This window comes from Cupressus sempervirens, chromosome 3, assembly GCF_028749045.1.
Source record: "Cupressus sempervirens isolate cs-2001-9-10 chromosome 3, ASM2874904v1, whole genome shotgun sequence".
Classification (NCBI taxonomy): Eukaryota; Viridiplantae; Streptophyta; class Pinopsida; order Cupressales; family Cupressaceae; genus Cupressus; species Cupressus sempervirens.
Window position 1 is genome coordinate 60,491,748 of NC_143120.1, and position 18,598 is coordinate 60,510,345.

At 39.0% G+C, this 18,598-nt stretch overlaps 1 protein-coding gene across 1 annotated transcript in view; it reads right to left on the reverse strand.

Moving 5' to 3' along the window:
* Positions 1-18,598, reverse strand: part of LOC149564772 (TRAF-type zinc finger-like protein) — an 82,926-nt gene that overhangs the window by 44,110 nt on the left and 20,218 nt on the right. Inside the window, exon 2 of the mRNA XM_089818363.1 lies at positions 3,015-3,150. Within this exon, the coding sequence (XP_089674489.1) occupies positions 3,015-3,150 (136 nt within the window). The remainder of the gene's footprint in view (positions 1-3,014; positions 3,151-18,598) is intronic.

Below are 18,598 nucleotides of genomic sequence, written 5' to 3' on the forward strand. Positions count from 1 at the left end.
ATCAATCATCAATCCTTCAAGAAATCAAGAAAGCAATCAATCCACAAGATCAAGCAAACAATCATCAAATCCACATCAATCATCACTTCATCTTGAAATAAACAATTCAGAAATCAATCATCTCTCTATCAAATCAACATGCATTCAATCATCACTCCCTAATGTAATAAATCCAGAATTCAAGCATCATTACTCATCAAATTAATCAATAATCAGGTATTCATCACTCATCCATACCTCAAATCATACAATCAAAATGAATTCATTCAATCAATCAATTATTCAGAGAAATATCAATCATTGAACAACAATCAAACAATCAAGTCTGATTTGAATATAATTCAGAAAAAGTAGATCAAGGTAAAATATTAAGGAAAGTGATTAGTATGCAATATTATTGTATTCACTATTTATTTACATAATCTGTTAGGAAGATATGGCAATGGTGGTCTTCCCTCAATTATGTAGACACCCATTCAGTTGGTTGCTTGTGGGCTCTCATTGAGTTGATGCTTGATTAAGGAAGATAATCTCCTAGCATCCTAACAAGAAATATAAAATTCTTAATTATTTACCTGATTGCCGTCAACCAATCACATCTCAAATTAGTGAGGGAAAAAATTAAAGGGATGGAGTTCAGGTCCCATCCATTAGGTAGACGCCCATTGAGTTGGCTACTAGTGGGCACCCGTTGAGTTGGTTGCTTGTGGGACCCCATTGAGTTGGTTTCTTGTGAGCCAAGGGGTCAGATTGAGTGGGTTGCTTCTTCAGCACTCTTGGGCTTCAATGTGGAGGATAGTCTCCCAGCATCCTATGGTGTATTCCCCTCAAATTTCTAAAAATGGTTGAAGATATAGTGTGCATGTTTACAAATAAGAATCTTCATTACCATTTTGTTTAATTATTTATTGACTATTCTCCTAAATTCAATTGCTATTGTGTAATTTAGTGAAAGTGGCGCTCCTGTAAATAAGCTGTATTTTTTATTTGTTATTCTTTTGGGCAATATTTGGTGTATCTAAAAGGGGGGCATTACATCCCAAGACCCATGGGAATGTTATAGTGGGCATCCATTTTAAGTTTTGAGGATGAGTTGGGGACATTACACAGTTCATGGGCCCATGCTGCATGCTTAATATCCGTCAACCAACCTCTTTATCATTTCATCATTTCTTACAGTAAAATAGACATTGATATTCATATCAAAAGCCATGATAGAAACAAACTCCTTGCATAACAATTTGGTAGTCATGCCCATTTATAAATTGGATTGAATAAGAATTCATGATTGGTACACTAACATGGAATAATCAATTCCAATCATATTAGATGCTAGGAAAACACTGAATCATCAGATAGTCAATTTTACATTGTCTGCTACAGAGCTACATGTCATCTATAGAATTATGTGTCACATGCTTGCCAACAGCTTAGATTCCAAAGTTCTGCTAACAAGAAAACTTTGTTTAGGGCACAACTTAAGGCTCACCGAAGATGGCCTTATAAATAGACATATGTATAACTCGGCTATGCTGATGTTCTTCCAAAATAAATTTTCCTCGCCAGTAAGGGGTATCACCCTTATAATCTACGAGAGAATCAAAATTCTCAAGCATCTTTGTGCTATTTTTCCTGAAGCTATTGTTTTATCCTGACTATCTTCAAAGGTTAACAATATGCAAGGAATGGACAGGATATATGAATGATGATTGTGTGCTCCTGTAGTTACTAAACTGTCTTCTGCTACCATTAGTTTTAGTGTAACTACAGATATTATACAATTAATGGCATTTTGTCTCTAAGCTTTGGCCACTTTTAGTATGCGAGTTGGAGTTTACCAATTTGCCAATAGTCACTTTTGAATAAACATATCCCAAATGACAGATCTCAGTTTATGTGATTATAAAAGAATTTACTAATAGCCAGTGCTTTATTAATATGCAGCTAATTGAAAACAAATCTAATTGCAATTGAGGCTTCCAGTTCCAATATATTAATTTCTTGATAGACAAAGCCCAAGATGATCTGTCTCTGTGTTTGACTTGACTCTCCAAGATTCTTGGTTATCCTTGTTATTCTATGTAACAGGTGGAATATTTTTTTCCTTGCACTCTATACAAACAAATCTGAGCATTGGAATCAGATGTGATAAAGCTCATGTAGCAAAGCATCATATTTTAATGAGAGTGCCCACAATTAGTATCACAATAGATGATAAAGTGTTAACACCCAGATTTGTCAGATGCAAAATAACCCAACTACAAGATCATATCTGAGTTCTGGATCTGACAGAAGATAATACACCTTGGTAGAGGCAACTAAGCTTAAGGTTGCCTCCACAGAAGGAGAATTTATCAAATCAAGAAAGATACAGATTGGATCATACAAGTCTACAGGAATAATACGCCATGAGGCTGTAAGTGCAGTGTAAACAAGTTAAATGATGAAATTCAATCTTGGAGAAAAAAAAGGTTAATTTTCACAGGCAATGCCAATAGTCAATGACATAATAAAATCTAGACATACACATGATCACCTATGCTCTCAAAACTACATTGCTTTGTTGGATTGTCTTAGATCATGAACTCCTTCCGATGTAGCTAGAATTGTTTCCCGTGAACAGAAGCATCAGAAAGATTTCAATTTCCTAATTATTGTCAAATATATATGAAAACTTGAGTTTTTCTACTATAGTTTACAATCAGTGACTGGGATTCTACTAGCATTTCTTCATTATCATGCTGCTGTATTAAACTGCAATATCTGTTCCAAGGAAAGATATGTGTGCTTCTGGAATGTTCTAACAAATGCTTAAAAGATAAGAATGGGGAATCTCACCTCCTTAGAATTGCAATGTTCAAATATGTACCAAAAAATACAAGTAGAGTCAAACTTAGAAAGGAAAATAGCTAAAACATATCTGCATCTCAAACAATGCAACTACTACCAAAGTAGCTTTCAAAATAATAATAATCCAGTGGAGAATAACTTTCTAAAGCAGTATGGGAACATACTGGAGCGTGAGTATCCTGGTAGTGTTCCTTTGCACGAGATTTTGGAATCATGTCTCCACAAACAGTGCAGCGCTCCAAATTTCGTATACAGTGAGCATGGTGAAGGTCAAAATTTGAAGTTGGCACATCTCTTTCACTGCATTGAGATTTACAATGTCAAAAAATGTGATACTTATGAAGCTTTGAATCTAGTTATTTAAGGTAGAAAATATTACCCATTATCTTCTATTTTTTACAAGATGCCACAAAATCTATTGTTAATAATGTGCCTAAATAATATTGCAGATTTCCAATGCCCCTGGTCAACTACCTACAAATCTACATACTTGGACAGACTATTGTTTTATTCGGCACATAGGTATTCAATGCACAAATCCCATTATATATTACTTTATCATAGAGTTCAATAACGTTTTACACTTATATCAATTGGGGATTTGATGTGAAGACACTGAACTTCATATGATTTAATGTGTTGAAGTCCACATCATTGATTGGCATCTCCAATGTTCTTGCCTTCTGGGTCTTCTAATCACCTACATTTGATAATATGATATACACTAGAAAAGTCAAGTTTCACATTCATTTGACATGTCACCATTAAGGCCACTATGCAAATTAATCAAGTTAACATGCATGTAAACATATTGCTAAGGAGCATCCTTTCTCCAAGGCTGATATAAGCAATTGCATATTGAGACACACCTTAAAAGATATATTGCTTGGTTAAATAATACAGATCGAGTCTCCTTGCTGATTAGCATTTGATTCCATTCTATATATTTTGCACTTTCAAATAAAATAAATATATTTTTTATTTTTTATTATAAGCTTCTATTGGGTGAAGGCAAGCAACATTTATGTTAGTGGTTTACTCATAAAATATCGAGTTCTAATCCATTTCAGCATTTAATTCCATTCTACATATTTTACACTTTCAAATAAAGTACATATTTTTTTATTTTTAATTATGACCTTTTATTGGATGATGGCAAGTAACGTTAGTGTTTGTGGTTTACTCATACAACATCAAGTTCTAATCTGGTTTAGCCAAACACACTACCAGTCTGAGCCAACCAGGACACACCATTTGCAAACATTAACATCCAATTGACTGCTCTCACCCAAACTACTCAATTTGCTTAAATTACATGAAGCTTCACTATTATGCAATAACTACAACTATATTCAGCTTTCATCATTCTAACAATTAAAATATACGAGCTGATATAAACAAATATTCACGAGTTCTTGCCCAGTTGCTACCCTTAATTTGGCATCATAGAGAATAATTGAATTTGTAGCTATCTACTTATTCATCAAAGGATGGTCTCCAGAGGTAGGAAAATAAAGCTTTGGGATATAATAACCATGTTTCTTCATGGTTCTAACTCCTAAGTGTCAGCTTTGTCAGCTTTCTCTATACTTACAGCACAAAAAATAAGCATTAATCTATTCAATACAAACAATAGTCAGGTCTCAAAGGCTCTAAAAATGAATTTGTGATATAATTGTTGTGTGATAAGATGAGGTTACTGTAACTCTAGTCATGTCATGATAGTAATTCACAATTGAAAAGATTTAATGACCACCGTAAACTCAACCAAGATAATTTTTTCCTGAAATATCAAAATTATAAAATGTGGCATTTGATTGCTGCAATACCCAAAGGAGGTTCTCTCTTCCAGATTCTAACACGCACAAGCCAAGTACAGATCTGGAAGTTCAAAATCGGTCTAATCAATTTCAAATAAAATGCACAAGCTTCTACAGACTCCAGTGAGGGCATGCATTTAGGATCGAATCCCACAATTTAGCAAAACATAAGCCACAATTTTTCATCTCTAAATGAGTTTAAATTATTTGCAGAAAGAAAACTAACACCTTAAATATGTTTCAAGTGAACCTGAACTGTAACAAAAAAATGGTCTGAAACTAAATCTATATCAAAGTCTCCAATTTGGCGAACTCAAATTGTGACAATCAAATCCAAAAAAATGATTAAGCCATCCAAATGGAAAAGTTAAATCAATTAATCTTTAACATGTGTCACTTGTTCATAAGAATTTTTATGGCATAAATCAAGCATGAACATAGAATTGAAACAAACTAAAAATAGATCCTTGTTCCAAATTGCAAGTTGGCATTTGCCTGAGCTTGCTGCAGAGCACGTAAACATAAAGGAATGTTGAACATTCTCAAGACACCATAAATGATAGACACTAGAGCAGCTAAAATACCTTTAAATAACAGTTACAGCCCTCTGCTTCACGGCAATATAAAAACTTGGAAGTTTTCATAAAAACTGACAAAATAAGTGGTTGATGTTATAGCTGTCGGAGATATCTTTTCTCTCCTGTATTCGAAATAAATAAATATATTGTTGAAGCCAACTCAACACATAATATCCTCTTCATTGTAGCATCAAGGAAATGAAGGCTCAAGACATCAAAGTGTCTACACTTTGTAATGGCAAGACAATGAAGGGTCAAGACAATTTTATATATTCTTCTAGGAGCAATTTGTATAAAGATAGATTGATATCTTTTATTTTCTGCAAGATTGCTACTAAAGGATTTATTATGATCTACATATTAATAGATGCTATGATCATCTTAGCCTAGTATTTGGGCAAATTGTAAAGTTGCCTTCTGCTATTTCATTATATATAAGTGGCGCAGGAGCACCCCTAGGATGAATACCAATCCTAATGCCACTTTTTATTTGAAGACTCAGGAGTGAGTCAAGGGTACAATAAGGCCTATTGAGAGCCTAATTGTGTGTTTTACATGTTTTTGGAAGTACTTTCAATGTTGTCTTCATCATCTAGAGTTTGGGAATCATTGATGCCAAAAGTGGCCAAGGAAGCCAAACTTGGTCAACAAGTCAAACCTTAGGACAAAGGTCTAGATTGGTCTCAAATATGTCAAAATAGTCTTAATTTATCGTTTGGCATCATTTTGTATCACATCTAGGCAAGGAAGCCAAAATTTGCTTGAAAATGTAAAAAGTTGCAAAAGTTGTCAATTTGACAACTTTGCAACATTGCAACTTTGTGACAACTTTTTGCAAAAAGATGCAATTTGTGTCTTGGAAGTTGCCACCCACCAAGAATCGATTGGGCCACTTAGAGGAGAACTATTTAACACCATCCCAAGCCATTGGCAAGGTTGGATGGTCAGAATTGCTTATGGTGTACGGCATTTGCAGTATTGTATGTATTTTGGATTGAATAAGTATAGTTTTGTCTGAAGTAGTTAGATAAGATTGTTTTGAAGTTTTCTACATAGTTTAGGTGTTCACTGATCAGTTTGAAGTGTTCCAAGAAATTCTTTCAATCACTGCCAGTTTCTGGCCATAACTGGACAGTGTCTTGAAAATGGGTTATAGCTTCCATTGCCACGGTTGAAAATTACTGAAACTAGGGGTGATGGAGCTATACTCAATGTATTATAGTCCTAAGAAGATTGGAGGTAAAAACATGCTGTTTGCCATTTTTGCTAGCAAGCCCTAGGCAAGCCAGAGCAAAGCCCGGCTAGGTTGCAGAGTTGAGAATTTGACCAAACTAGCAAAATTTGATGAATGGATTCGAGTTTGGTGTTGCAGGAGGAGTGTTGAAGAGGTGAGAAGTTTCCATGATGAGCTTGCGTTCCTAGCAATCCATTGGGTAAGGTTTTGAAGGTAGACAATACTGACAGGCTGGTGAACACCTAAAAACCTTTAAAACCCTAGGTATTTGGTTCAGTACTGTATGGATGTGACGAGGGAAGGCCTTGAGAATCTTTTGAGTTTTTCAAAAGGGCATTAGGAAGTGGAGTTTATTTGGTAGGTCATTAAGGGAAGTTTGGAGAAAAAGCCCAAAATCTGCTTTAGGAGGCCTAATTAGGGGCTAATAGCGCTACTAGGTGTTCAAGAGCAAATCTTGAAATCGGTAAGAGAGGAGTCTTGGAATGGATTCAAGTTGCCATCCAAGTCAGTCTTGGCTCAATTTTGGTCACCCTAAGTGCTCACAAACCCACCAAGGACAGAAGAGACATCAAGTCCAATGAAGGCCTAATGCAAATAAAAGCAAAGTAAGGAGTGAGGAACATTTTGGAGAGTTTTACTTAGTAAATGGATAAGTAGAGTTGGGAAGTCAGCCAACTAATCATAAGTGATCTTAGGGGACCCTTCTAAGGTTCTTTCTCAAGTTTAAGTGCAAGTGCCAAGTTTAGGGCTTTTCCCATGAATAAGTGATATATTTGTGGCTGGGTTTTTCTCCTTCAAGTTGGATGGTTTTCCCAGGATAAATCGTTGTGTACATTATTGTATATATTGTGTCTTATTGTTCATTATTTTTATTTACAATTTATCTTCATTTCTGATATGAAACATTAACAATAAAAACCCTTAGAGTTCCACAGAAAAATAAAAAGCTTTAATAACAGTAGAAATATCACAGAAATATCACAGGCAACACACTCAAAAGATGCCATAAGGTAGCAGATACAATGGCATCAACGATTAACCTATTATACTCAACCTCACAATAATCAGCAGATTACAGAATCCCAATGTCACTGGAATCATAAAGCGGGTTAGACATATAATCTAAAATGCTGCTCCACTAGCTTCCACAACAATAGGAATGTCAACAAAAGATAAGATAATGATATTGATGTCGAACAAAAGACCAAAAAGAGATCTCTGGGACTGAAAGATTACAACAGTTAGGCTAACACCAGTAGGAGCACACAAAGTGACAAAAGTGTCCGAAAATAAACGAATACAACCAAAGCAATAACAACCAACAAAGAACAAAGAGAGCGCTAAGAGTCATTCATGGGCGAGAAGAAATCAGTCACTGAATGATACACATGCCAATGTGTAGAGGCACTGGACTGTCTCTGGCTACTCACAGAAGAGTGTCGCTGGTGCAAATATCCAGAACGGGATCTGACACATCTGGAAAGCCCATAAGAACGAACAAAGCTGGAAGGCCTTTTTACACCCCGCAAAGGAGATAATGGTGTAAAAAAGGCAATGATGAGCCGAGTAGACGAGTGCTAGTGAGGAAGCAGTGACTGGATCGTGCTATCGTGGAGTGTGGTGGCCTCACAAAGATAAAGTGCAAGGCATCTCTGATCATAGTACCTAAAAATTTGTAGAGAGAAAAGCACTCCCAGAACAAATAGAAGAATCTCTCTCTGATCTCATAGTAAATAGGGCATCGAAAAAGGAAATGAGCCTCATTCTCCACTTCCCCTAAAGTACAGAGCATACAAATCCGCTCCCCACTAACAATATGATGATCAGTCTGTGCTCGAAGACAGTGGGAACCAACTCTGAAAGAACCTAAAGAGATTCGTAGGGCATGATACCACCTCCGTGAAAGGTAGCTAGGACGGACAATGATCCCATCAGAAATCTCCAAAAACTACTCCGCACAAAAAGACATCCACAAGCGTAACCCGCCAAGAGGGTTAACAAAGGTAGTTGTAATGTAGCATCTACAGATATCAAGACGAACATGCTCATTCAACTCCTGCCGTAAGGGGAGAAGATGAGCAGGAGCATCCAAAGAGAACTGAAAAGGGGGTAGATGCTCAATGTCAATCCCAATCAAACACAATAAGAAAGAAACCTATGAATACCAACATCGTGCATGAGAACGAGACTCAGCATTCGCAGTAGAAACAAAAGAACAGAAAGCTAAGTAGGAGTAGCAGTTCCGGCCCCTAGTAGAATCCGCAAACCCACGAAGACGATGAAGGAACCAAACCAAATCAAAAATGGTCGCGAGTCTGAAAGGATGAGCACCAAACTCAGCAAAAATGATATTATGAGGAGTGAACCTATGACATCTGATGATGCACCTCAAGAATAGAGTCTAAACCCTCTCAATTGAGGCCCAATCAGAGCTAAGAAGAGAAGGGCCCCAGACCACAAATCCATAAAGAACAGTCGGCCGCACAAGAGCATCTAAGAGAGATAGCTTAGATGGGGTATCCTAGAAGTGATGCCTGAAACACTGTTTCTTGAGCAAAGCAAGAGAACCCATACCCTTATTAATTCTAGGTTGAATAGCTGGTCTCATACTAAACCGCTGACTGGAAAACATAACCCCTAGATATGCGTAGGATGAAGTGATCTCAATCTCCTAGCCTTGAAAAATGAAGTGAAGATGAGAACTCTTTAAGCCATTGAAGACCATGACCCGAGTCTTACCCAAGTTAACCACAAGTTGTCGCTGATCACAAAATAAAGCTAAGCCATCAAGAATTCTCTGTAACCTGTTAGGAGAGGAAGCAAGAAGAACCACATCATCTGCAAAAAGAAGGATAGAGATCAAAACCTGATGAAGATAACAACCATCTCCCGAAAGTGAAGACTTCAAGAGGAAATCCTCAAGCTTGTTTACCGTATGAGGTAAATAGATTAATGTACACTAACAATAGACAAGAATAGTAGTACTCCTTTTATTATTCGCATATGCCAAAGAGATTACATAATGCTTGGAATGATGATCACAATGATGATCCAAAGTTGTACATATACCATCCCGAAGAACCTTCCCAAAGGGGTCCGTCAGCTACATAACAATTACTGACGACATCAACCCGTCGGCTACATAACAATTACCGACGACATCAACCCGTCGGCTACATAGCATTTACTGACAACATCATCCCCCCCAAAAGAAAAAAGTCATCTCTGGACAACAATTACAAAATATTCGAGACAGATTAACAAAACAGGATACATTAATTGACTAACTATAACAAGATAGATTTGTTTCTGTCACACAACTTTCACATTCGTCTTGTGCTTGCACCAAACTGGTCTCCAAACCACATTGCATCTGTAGCCTCTGCTAACACAACATTGTCTCCTTAATCAAGTTGACCTTGATAGCCACCCGTGCTGCTTTCTCTGCTTTCAACTCCTAGGTACCCTGAGCCAAGCGTCGCGGTACTGCCTTCAACTGGATGATCGGCTCCTCCTGAGCTCTCTATGCATCCACCAAGATAGCTTCACGTCTGTTATACTCATATTTTTCTTCAGCCTTAAAGTCAAACATTTAAGTCATGGGAGTGCCCAAGTTGAAGTTGAAGTTGAACCTTCAGGTCAGTTCAACTTCAAGTTCAGTGATTTCATAATATACTTTCGAGTGTCAAAGTCGAAGTTGAATCTTCCAGCCAGTTCAACTTCAACTTCAAGTTCTGTCATTAGCACAAAATGTTAAAAATAGGCCAGTCATTCTCCTATTTGTCAGTATTCCTATTCACATATGGGAAGGTTGAAGTTGAAGTTGAAGTTTCAGGTCAATTCAACTTCAAGTTCATGTTGGAATCGGTGCAAAATGCAATGTTCAATTTGAAGTTTCAGTTTCAGCCTTGGCAATCAGAAGTTCAAGAATCATTACGATTCAATCAAGATTGGGAGCTTCAAAATTGTATTTGAAATGGTGAAGCCTGAAAAGAATCCACCATTCTTAAGTTCAAAGCTCATGGACAGTTTCAAGTATGCAGTTCACAGATAAATGGCCCAAATTCAATAGTTGGAATTTGTGGCTCAAATTCAAAATCAAGCTCAGATCCTATTTCAAGGTTCCAAGTCTAAGACCCAAGGCCAGAAGAGGATGGTGGATAATGAGATGAGATGGAAGTCAAAGGAAATCATTGTTATTTGCCATGAAAGATGCATTGATGATAATGGAGGATATGAATTTGAAATCGAGCCTTATTTCATTATAAGTAATATGTTTTGGCTTTCCAGGCGCTTGATAAATTCGTAAATGAATATGGGCATTTACGGTGGAGACATAATAGGCAGGCTAACACAAATCTATATATGCTAGTGACTGTGAGGTCATAGATCTTTGCGTGAGCTTGAAGATGCTCCAAACCTGACAATAAGAGAGGCAGCACTGGAGATTATTCAGCTAATAAAAGATGCAATTGAAGTTGATTATCCTGAAGTTGTGTCAAGCACGGGCATCTTAGCATTAGCAGGCTCTCATGCAACTTACAATTATATTCCAACATGTGATTTATGTTTAGATATTGGTGTATATACTATTATAAATTTTAATACAGCATGTAACCACAGATTTCTGACAGCATTAAAATAACAGTAACAATGTGGGGGGCATAACTTTTAGCTCCACCATTGGATCTGATTAAATTTTGGATATGTTGCCCAAAATCAAGTTTTCTAAATCTTCACCGAAGCGATCTTCAAAATTTGACCAAGGTCAAAAGTTACAATGGACTGTATGCAGGTCTGTCAACGTACCAGCCAATGCAAATATTCTGCAGTCAGAAAAACAATCATGTTGTGGGGCCCACAACTTTTAATCCGACCATTGGATTGAGCTGAATTCCGGATATGTTTGAGGAAACCTAACTATCTAAATTCTCTCCAAGCCGTTTTGCAAGATTGATTGCAATCTGTAACCAGCACATGCCATCTGTCCAAGAATGCACAAGGGATTCATTTTAAATTTGGTAAAAAGATTTGTTATAATTTATGAAACTTTAAAGTGGCTCAGCTATTAAAATTTCAAAGGGGTAGGAAGAAGATGAGTCATGAGAATGATTAAACTGATTTTTCAATAAACGGTTATGGAAACCAAAAGACAACCCAAAATGTTATTTATTGCAAGATTCAGATGTAGTGAGGGTTCTTCTCTTCACCGGCAGTTCTACAGCTACAGGAGAGGGAGAATACATTTTTTATGTGCAGTGATTGTAACAGGGAGGGGAATAGCAGTTTTATTTCTATTTTTCTGCAACTTGATTGTAATGACAGAGATAAAATAATATTGTTATTGTTTTGTTATGCATCTAAAATAAAAGAGAGTTTCATACATCAGATTCTGAAGTCTGAATATGGTTTTCTTGGATTGAAAATGATTTTACAATCATTTCTTTCATGTTTTAGGTGCAGTTTTGCATTATCATTCATATTCAATAAAATAAAATAATGCTTCTTTGTACTTCCCCTGAGATATGAGAAACTGGATAGGTAGTCCTATGGCTATTTGTTCATTTTCTTTCTTCATTGTACAGCTTTTAAATCTTATAATCGTATTTATCCCATAGTGATGGGTAAATGCTAGAAAACCTTTATGTTAACCAGTTATTTAAATTCTCTGAATATCTTTCTAAGAGGGAGCTATACCTCTCAATTCAGAGGAAAGCTATCAATCTCATGATAGTATTTCCAATTGTTAGTGGCAATTGTTCTTCTATTTGGGCGTCTTGAGTCATTCTTTGTATTTAATTTCGGAAGGACAAAACTGTTTACTAACAACGTCCAACACCTACTCCAAGTGCCTCAAAGCGTATCACCCCTCACGAAAGGCTTGCTCTAGTGCTCTCTCTACCTTTGGTACATAGACACTCTATGCCTACAATAGCTCCAAGTCTCATCAACCAGTCACACTTTCCACGACTGATAACTGCACCGGCTGGGGACCTACAGGGCATCACCCCCAGTGGAGTCGAGGGGTAGTGCCCTCGCGGGGTCCTGGAGTAGCGCCAAGACCAAATTAGCACTCTCAAAGCCACACAAAACTCCCTAGAACACACCATTTTTGTGATTTTCTTTCAATTTTTTCAGCCAACCACTTACATTTTACTACCTTTTATGTCTTTCCCTTCCCTTCGATATCATACGTTACTCATTCTAAACTGTTTCAATTTGTCATTTTTTTTTTTTAGAAAACCTCCTATCACCCTTCTGTATCTGTACAATAGTCTCTCTCTGTTATGTTACGACCTCGCTGCCAATGTACAACTACACGATGGATTGCTTCTGCCATAGCCGTACCGTCTTCCCACTACCGTACGGTATGGTTCTCCTACTACCGATCTCTATACGAGTAAGCCGTACAGTCTTTCTCCTCCGTCGTACAGTCACCCAACCTCCAAGCAACCTGATCGTACGGTGCTCTTACCTTTTCTGCAACTTTCCCAACCATGGCCGTACGATGTGTCCTAATTTATTCCCCTATGCTCCAAGTTCGTATGACATATCCTAGACTGGATGGTCATATGACGTACCCTCCTTTCTGCTTTCCTTAAGCCATACTCGTATGACTGTCGTACGGTGTAATGCTTAGACATGGCTTCCCCTTCATCTATTTGTCGTACGTTACACCTCTTTGGCCGTACAATACTTATGTCCATACGGTAGGCATTTACATGGCCAAACAGTGGTGGCTCCTTGTCCATATTGTATCATACAATATCTTAGCTGGTTCATACAGTCCTTTCCTAAATTCATACGGTTGCCTTGTCTAGGTCGTATGGTACTTCCTTGCCTACTTCCAAAAGGTTGTACGATGGTAGCTCCTTGTCTGTACGGAGCCTCCAATCTGAACAGTATTTCTCCCTTATCCTATGCTTGCCGTATGGTGCACCTCCAAGTCTATTCCTGCAAATTTCCAGCCGTACGGTGTATTCTTCTCTTTTCCACATGGGTCAAAGCTCTCTCTTCTCCCACCAGTATGTTTTTTGGTTCAATATCATCTCCGAGGTTCATGGTTTGTACTGTGGCCTCTTCATATTTTATCGGCTTATCTTCACTGAACGTATGGGCTGGTGTTTCATCCACCTACACTTCTCCTTCCTTTAGTTCACTATATTCCTCTGGGAACTCGTTTCTTCCTTTTTCTTATTCAACGCCCAACATGTTGCAGCTCGGGAAGAGTTCGTAATCCTCCATCTGCCAGTGAAATAGTTCATTCACCGAATCTAGGTCATCCTCATTTGACCCTCCTTCTAGTCTCAATACTACCTCTTCCTCAAGTTCCATTTTCTTCTTCCCCTTGTCATCCCCTCCACCTTCGCCTTCGAAATCCAACGACACTGCCTCCTCGCCTACCATTTGTGTGTGTAGATCAATTATGAATCTTCTTCCTCTGCACTCCATTGATAGGGTATTTTGTTTCCAGTCATGTTTTACTTTTGCTTGTACCAACCAACTTCGTCTAAGAATAGCGTCATACCCTCTTCTTTTCAATGGAATGACCACGAAATCTAATAAAAATGGCTGCGTTCCAATAGTTACTGGTTGTGCCATCAGGACGTCGAGAGGTTTAATGCCATGTTGGTCCGCCATCAGTAACTGGAATGTTAGTGGCCACAGTGTATGTTGTCCTAATTTTTCCCATACATCTTCTGGTAACACATTCACGCCTGACCCTCCGTCCACAATTGTGTCTATCAGAACAGTTCCCAAAATGCCCATTTCGACTACTGTCGGATGCTTTCCCGTCATAAGCGCCAGTAGCATTGAGTCTGTTGTCATCATATCACTACTGTCCCTTCCTGTTTCCTCCGTCGCTTTCAAAAACGATGTCATATTCAGAATGGTCATCCATAACTGGGGCATTGTGAGAAGGTTACTTAATTTGATCGGGACTTCCATTTGCATCACCTACCTTGTTATGTTTTGCTCAGCGCAGTTCCTCATTGAGGTACCAATAGTGTCCTTCAATTGTGATTTCTCTGCCTGCGTTGCTTTCTCAATTTCCACCCGTGCTTCTTCCAATCTCTTCTTTTCTTTCGTCGAGGTACAGTTTTGCTTGTTTACGGGTGATTGCCAAGACTTCTTCGTCTGCATCGATTCTGATCAAATTCACTCCTGATTTTGGGCACTTGGCATCTTCATGATCTCCAGGATCGCACCATCTGCATAACAACTTTGGTGCGTTTCTTGATGTACAGTTCCGTGCAAAGTAGCCCCACAAATTGCATGCTCGACATTGAACCATCGGGCGGCCGTTCGCATCGTACTGAATTCGGCTGCGGCCCCCATTATTATTGTTGGTATTGTTGTTGGTACTATTGTTTTCCCCTCTGCTATTATCTTTGTACCCACCCGAAGTGGCATCATCAATGTTTGTGTTTTCGTTCCCTCCTGACGTGGAAGCTACCTGTGTCAGGAGCACTTGTTGATGTCCTCTTGTCTTCATATTGAACGGGCATTCCTTTGTGGAATGTCCCATAATTTGGCAAATCTCATAGAACTGGTTCTTCGAACAGGATCCCTTCGTGTGACCTTCTGTCTTGCATTCTATGCACCATAGCTCGTTTCCCTTCGTCTTTTTCTACATATTTTTAAATTACTACATCATTTTGATCATATCCTTCTGGAGAGCTCGAACCTTCTTGCTGCCCTTTTCGTCATCACTACTATCTTCTTCCGAAGACGCGTCATCTGAGTTGAATGAGCTACTTTTCTTCTTCTTTTTCGTTTTTTGTTCACTCTTTAAGTCCATCGCCCGATTGTATGCTTCGGTGTATGATGATGGCAACACAATCTTCATTTTCTTCCTTAACTCTGGGCGTAGTCCCTCAATGAACCATCGCTTTTTCAGCTCATTTGCCGGCTTACTTTCCATTTTATTTATTAATTTTTTGAGCTTTCTGGCATATACATGGACGGTTTCATTTTTCCTTGCTTTGTGGTGTAGATTTCTGCTACGATTTCATTGTTGTCGCGCAACAATTGAAACTCGGTGATAAACTCCTTTTTAACATTCACCCATATAGTTAATTTCTAGGGATCCACGTCGGCAAACCAATCAACTGCTACACCCCTTAGGGTTGCTGGAAATTGTCGGACCCATTCATCTGTGTCAATTATGTCATTTGCCGTCCAAATTGTTTCGCATGTCTTACAATGTCTGATTGGATCGGTCGTTCCATCACCATCAAACATTGGCAACTTCTCCTTTGATCCTACCATTATTACTTGACTTTGTGTACAAGCATTGTTCAGTGCTACGACACTAGCGTTGTTCGGCACTACAACACCAACGTTCTGCACTCTGATACCAACACTTTGCACTCCAACGCCGACGCTCTACACTCCGACACCAACGCTTTGCACTCCGACACCGGCGCTGTTTTGGGCAGTCATCTTATTTCCAACAGCTACTTTCTTTGGTGGAGAAGGGTCTTCGTTAAGCAAGATTGTTCATTCCGGAAGTGTATCACGGACGAAGAGTTCACTCCACGCTCGTGCTCCCTCGACACTCCGAGCCATGCGAGTTAATTCCCTTCCATCTGGATTCTCTTTCCTCGGCATATACAGGTTCAAAAATTCCTCCCTTGCTTATTCCACCAAATCCAATCGCTATCGAGTCTCTTCTAACAATTCTTCAGTGCTTCGATGTCCATCGGCAATCTGCTGAAACCTCCGTCTGCGCTCGGCCTGTTGTGCCAAAATTAAATTTTCTCATGCGGTGCATATTCCATCTTTTCTCTTTATCTTATTTCTATCCTTGTTAAGCTAATTTGGCATTAGTCTTCATTTCTCTGCCTTCATTCCAGGTCCATTAGGCAACGATGCCAAATGTTTACCGTATGGGGTAAATAGATTAATGCACACAGACAATAGACAAGAACAGCAGTACTCCTTTTATTATTCGCATATGCCAAAGAGAATAAATAATGCTTGCAAGGATGATTACAATGATGATCCAAAGTTCTACATATACCATCACGAAGAACCTTCTCGAAGGGGTCCGTCGGCTACATAACAATTACCAACGACATCAACCCGTCGACTACATAACAATTACCGACAACATCAACCCGTCGGCTACATAGCATTTACTGACAACAAAGCTCATTGATATATAACCCAAATAAAGTAGGAGAGAGAGGACAACCCTGCTTAACCCCAATGGTACTATGGATCGGACCCGATAAGCCCTTAAGAGTCCAAAATCTGCCAACCATAGTCTCATACAATCTCATAATAGGGATACGTAGCATCTCAGAAATGCCAATCTCCCTAAGTCTCTCAAACAGAGCCACCCTAGGAACTGAATCAAAAGCTTTGCGGAAATCAACAAAGCAACAATAAACTTTCTCTGATATGTGTCTGGCCTCCTCAATAATAGCTTGCAGTGTGAAGATGTGATCCATAGTTTGATAATCCGCCCAAAAACCAGCCTGCCCTCTAGCCCTACAACCATTTCTGTCAAGCTCTGCAGATAGCATAGCATTAAGAGTTGTCGCATACAGTTTGGCAAAAGTGTGCCCAATCATGATGGTTATGTAGTTCCCCAGATCCGAGTCTATAGTTCCCCAGATCCGAGATAGGGCTGGTCTTGTGAATGGGATAAATCAAATTCCTAGACCAGGAAGTCAAAAACCCAGTGTGAATCACTCTATTAAAAAGAATAGAGAGATAGGGACCCAGAACTAAGGCACCAAACTTGAAAAGTTTAGTCTGGAAACCCTCTTCATTAGCAACTCTACTACACTTCATGGATCTTATTGCCTCATAAATATGGGAAGGGGTGAAAAGGCATACATAAGGAGGCAAAGAGGGATGAATGGAAGGCTGCCCAGGAATGTCATAAAGAGCCATGGTGTGTAAGGTAAGGGAGCAGATGTCGAGGGTGGAAGATGGAGGGGAATTACGAGGGAAAAGAGTGCGCTAAAAGAGTTGGGGATTGCGGATCAGCGTGGAGCAAAGAGATTTGCACTTAGACGCGGCAAAGATATGCTTCTTACTCCGAAGAAAGCGGAGATAAGACGAGTGAATACTGACAAAGTCAGTCGAGTGAGCCTCAAAAGCAGAGCACATAAAACAATGAAAAAATTTGCAGTCCAAATCAAACCACTGGTTCATGGGGCAAGTATTACGACGAGTGCTGCAAAGGAGCAATGGAGGACAATGAGGAATGGAAAGGGAAGCAGACTTAAAGATAGCAGACGCAAGTAAATCAAACATGAAGGCGGCCTCGCACGAGTCTGAGAAGCACAACGGACTAAAGAGTCTCGAAAGATGAGCGGAAAAGAGCTCACAATCACCATCGAGAAAATGGAAGCGAATGGGCGAGTGAGCCGTGACAGATGAGAGATGAAGCAACATGAGAGGGGTGAGGCAAAAATGAATGTTGAGAAGAGCATGATCAGCCAAAGGAAGGTGCAAAATGGTAAAACTATGAATGCAAGGGATGAAGGAAGGACAAGCAAAAGCATAATCAACAACACTAGCACCACCACAATGAGGCCAACAAGTGAAGAACTCAGAACTAGGGAACCAGGAAAGGTCGTTCAAAATCACCAAGCCAGAAGACTCACAAAACCGTGGTAAATGTCTACCATAAACGGATAACGGCCCAGATACATCCTTGAAACACCTCTGAAGCCTTAAAAAAGTTGGATCAATCTCAGTGGAGCATATGGAATCTTAACTGCGATCATATAGTGGAGTCTGGAGTATTCTAGTTCTGGCATTGAAATCCCCGAGGATAATAATGTCTCCAAGAACAACAAACTAAGAAATAGTCTCACAAAGATCGATAAAAGAGTCCCCGTCATCGGTAGCATGAATAGCATAGTGACAAGAAGCCAATGGAAAGTAGCAAGCAGCCAAACAAAAATCTCTGACGATGACACTTACAATCAATGCGGACCCACATAAATTTGGCAAATGAGTCTAAGTGTATAATAGAAGTGCTACTGAAAATATCATCCTTAATCAAACAAGCAACACCACCAGATCCCTGTACACCGCCAAAAACACAAACCTCCTCTCTGCAAATAGACAGCCACTGAAAACCGATAGCA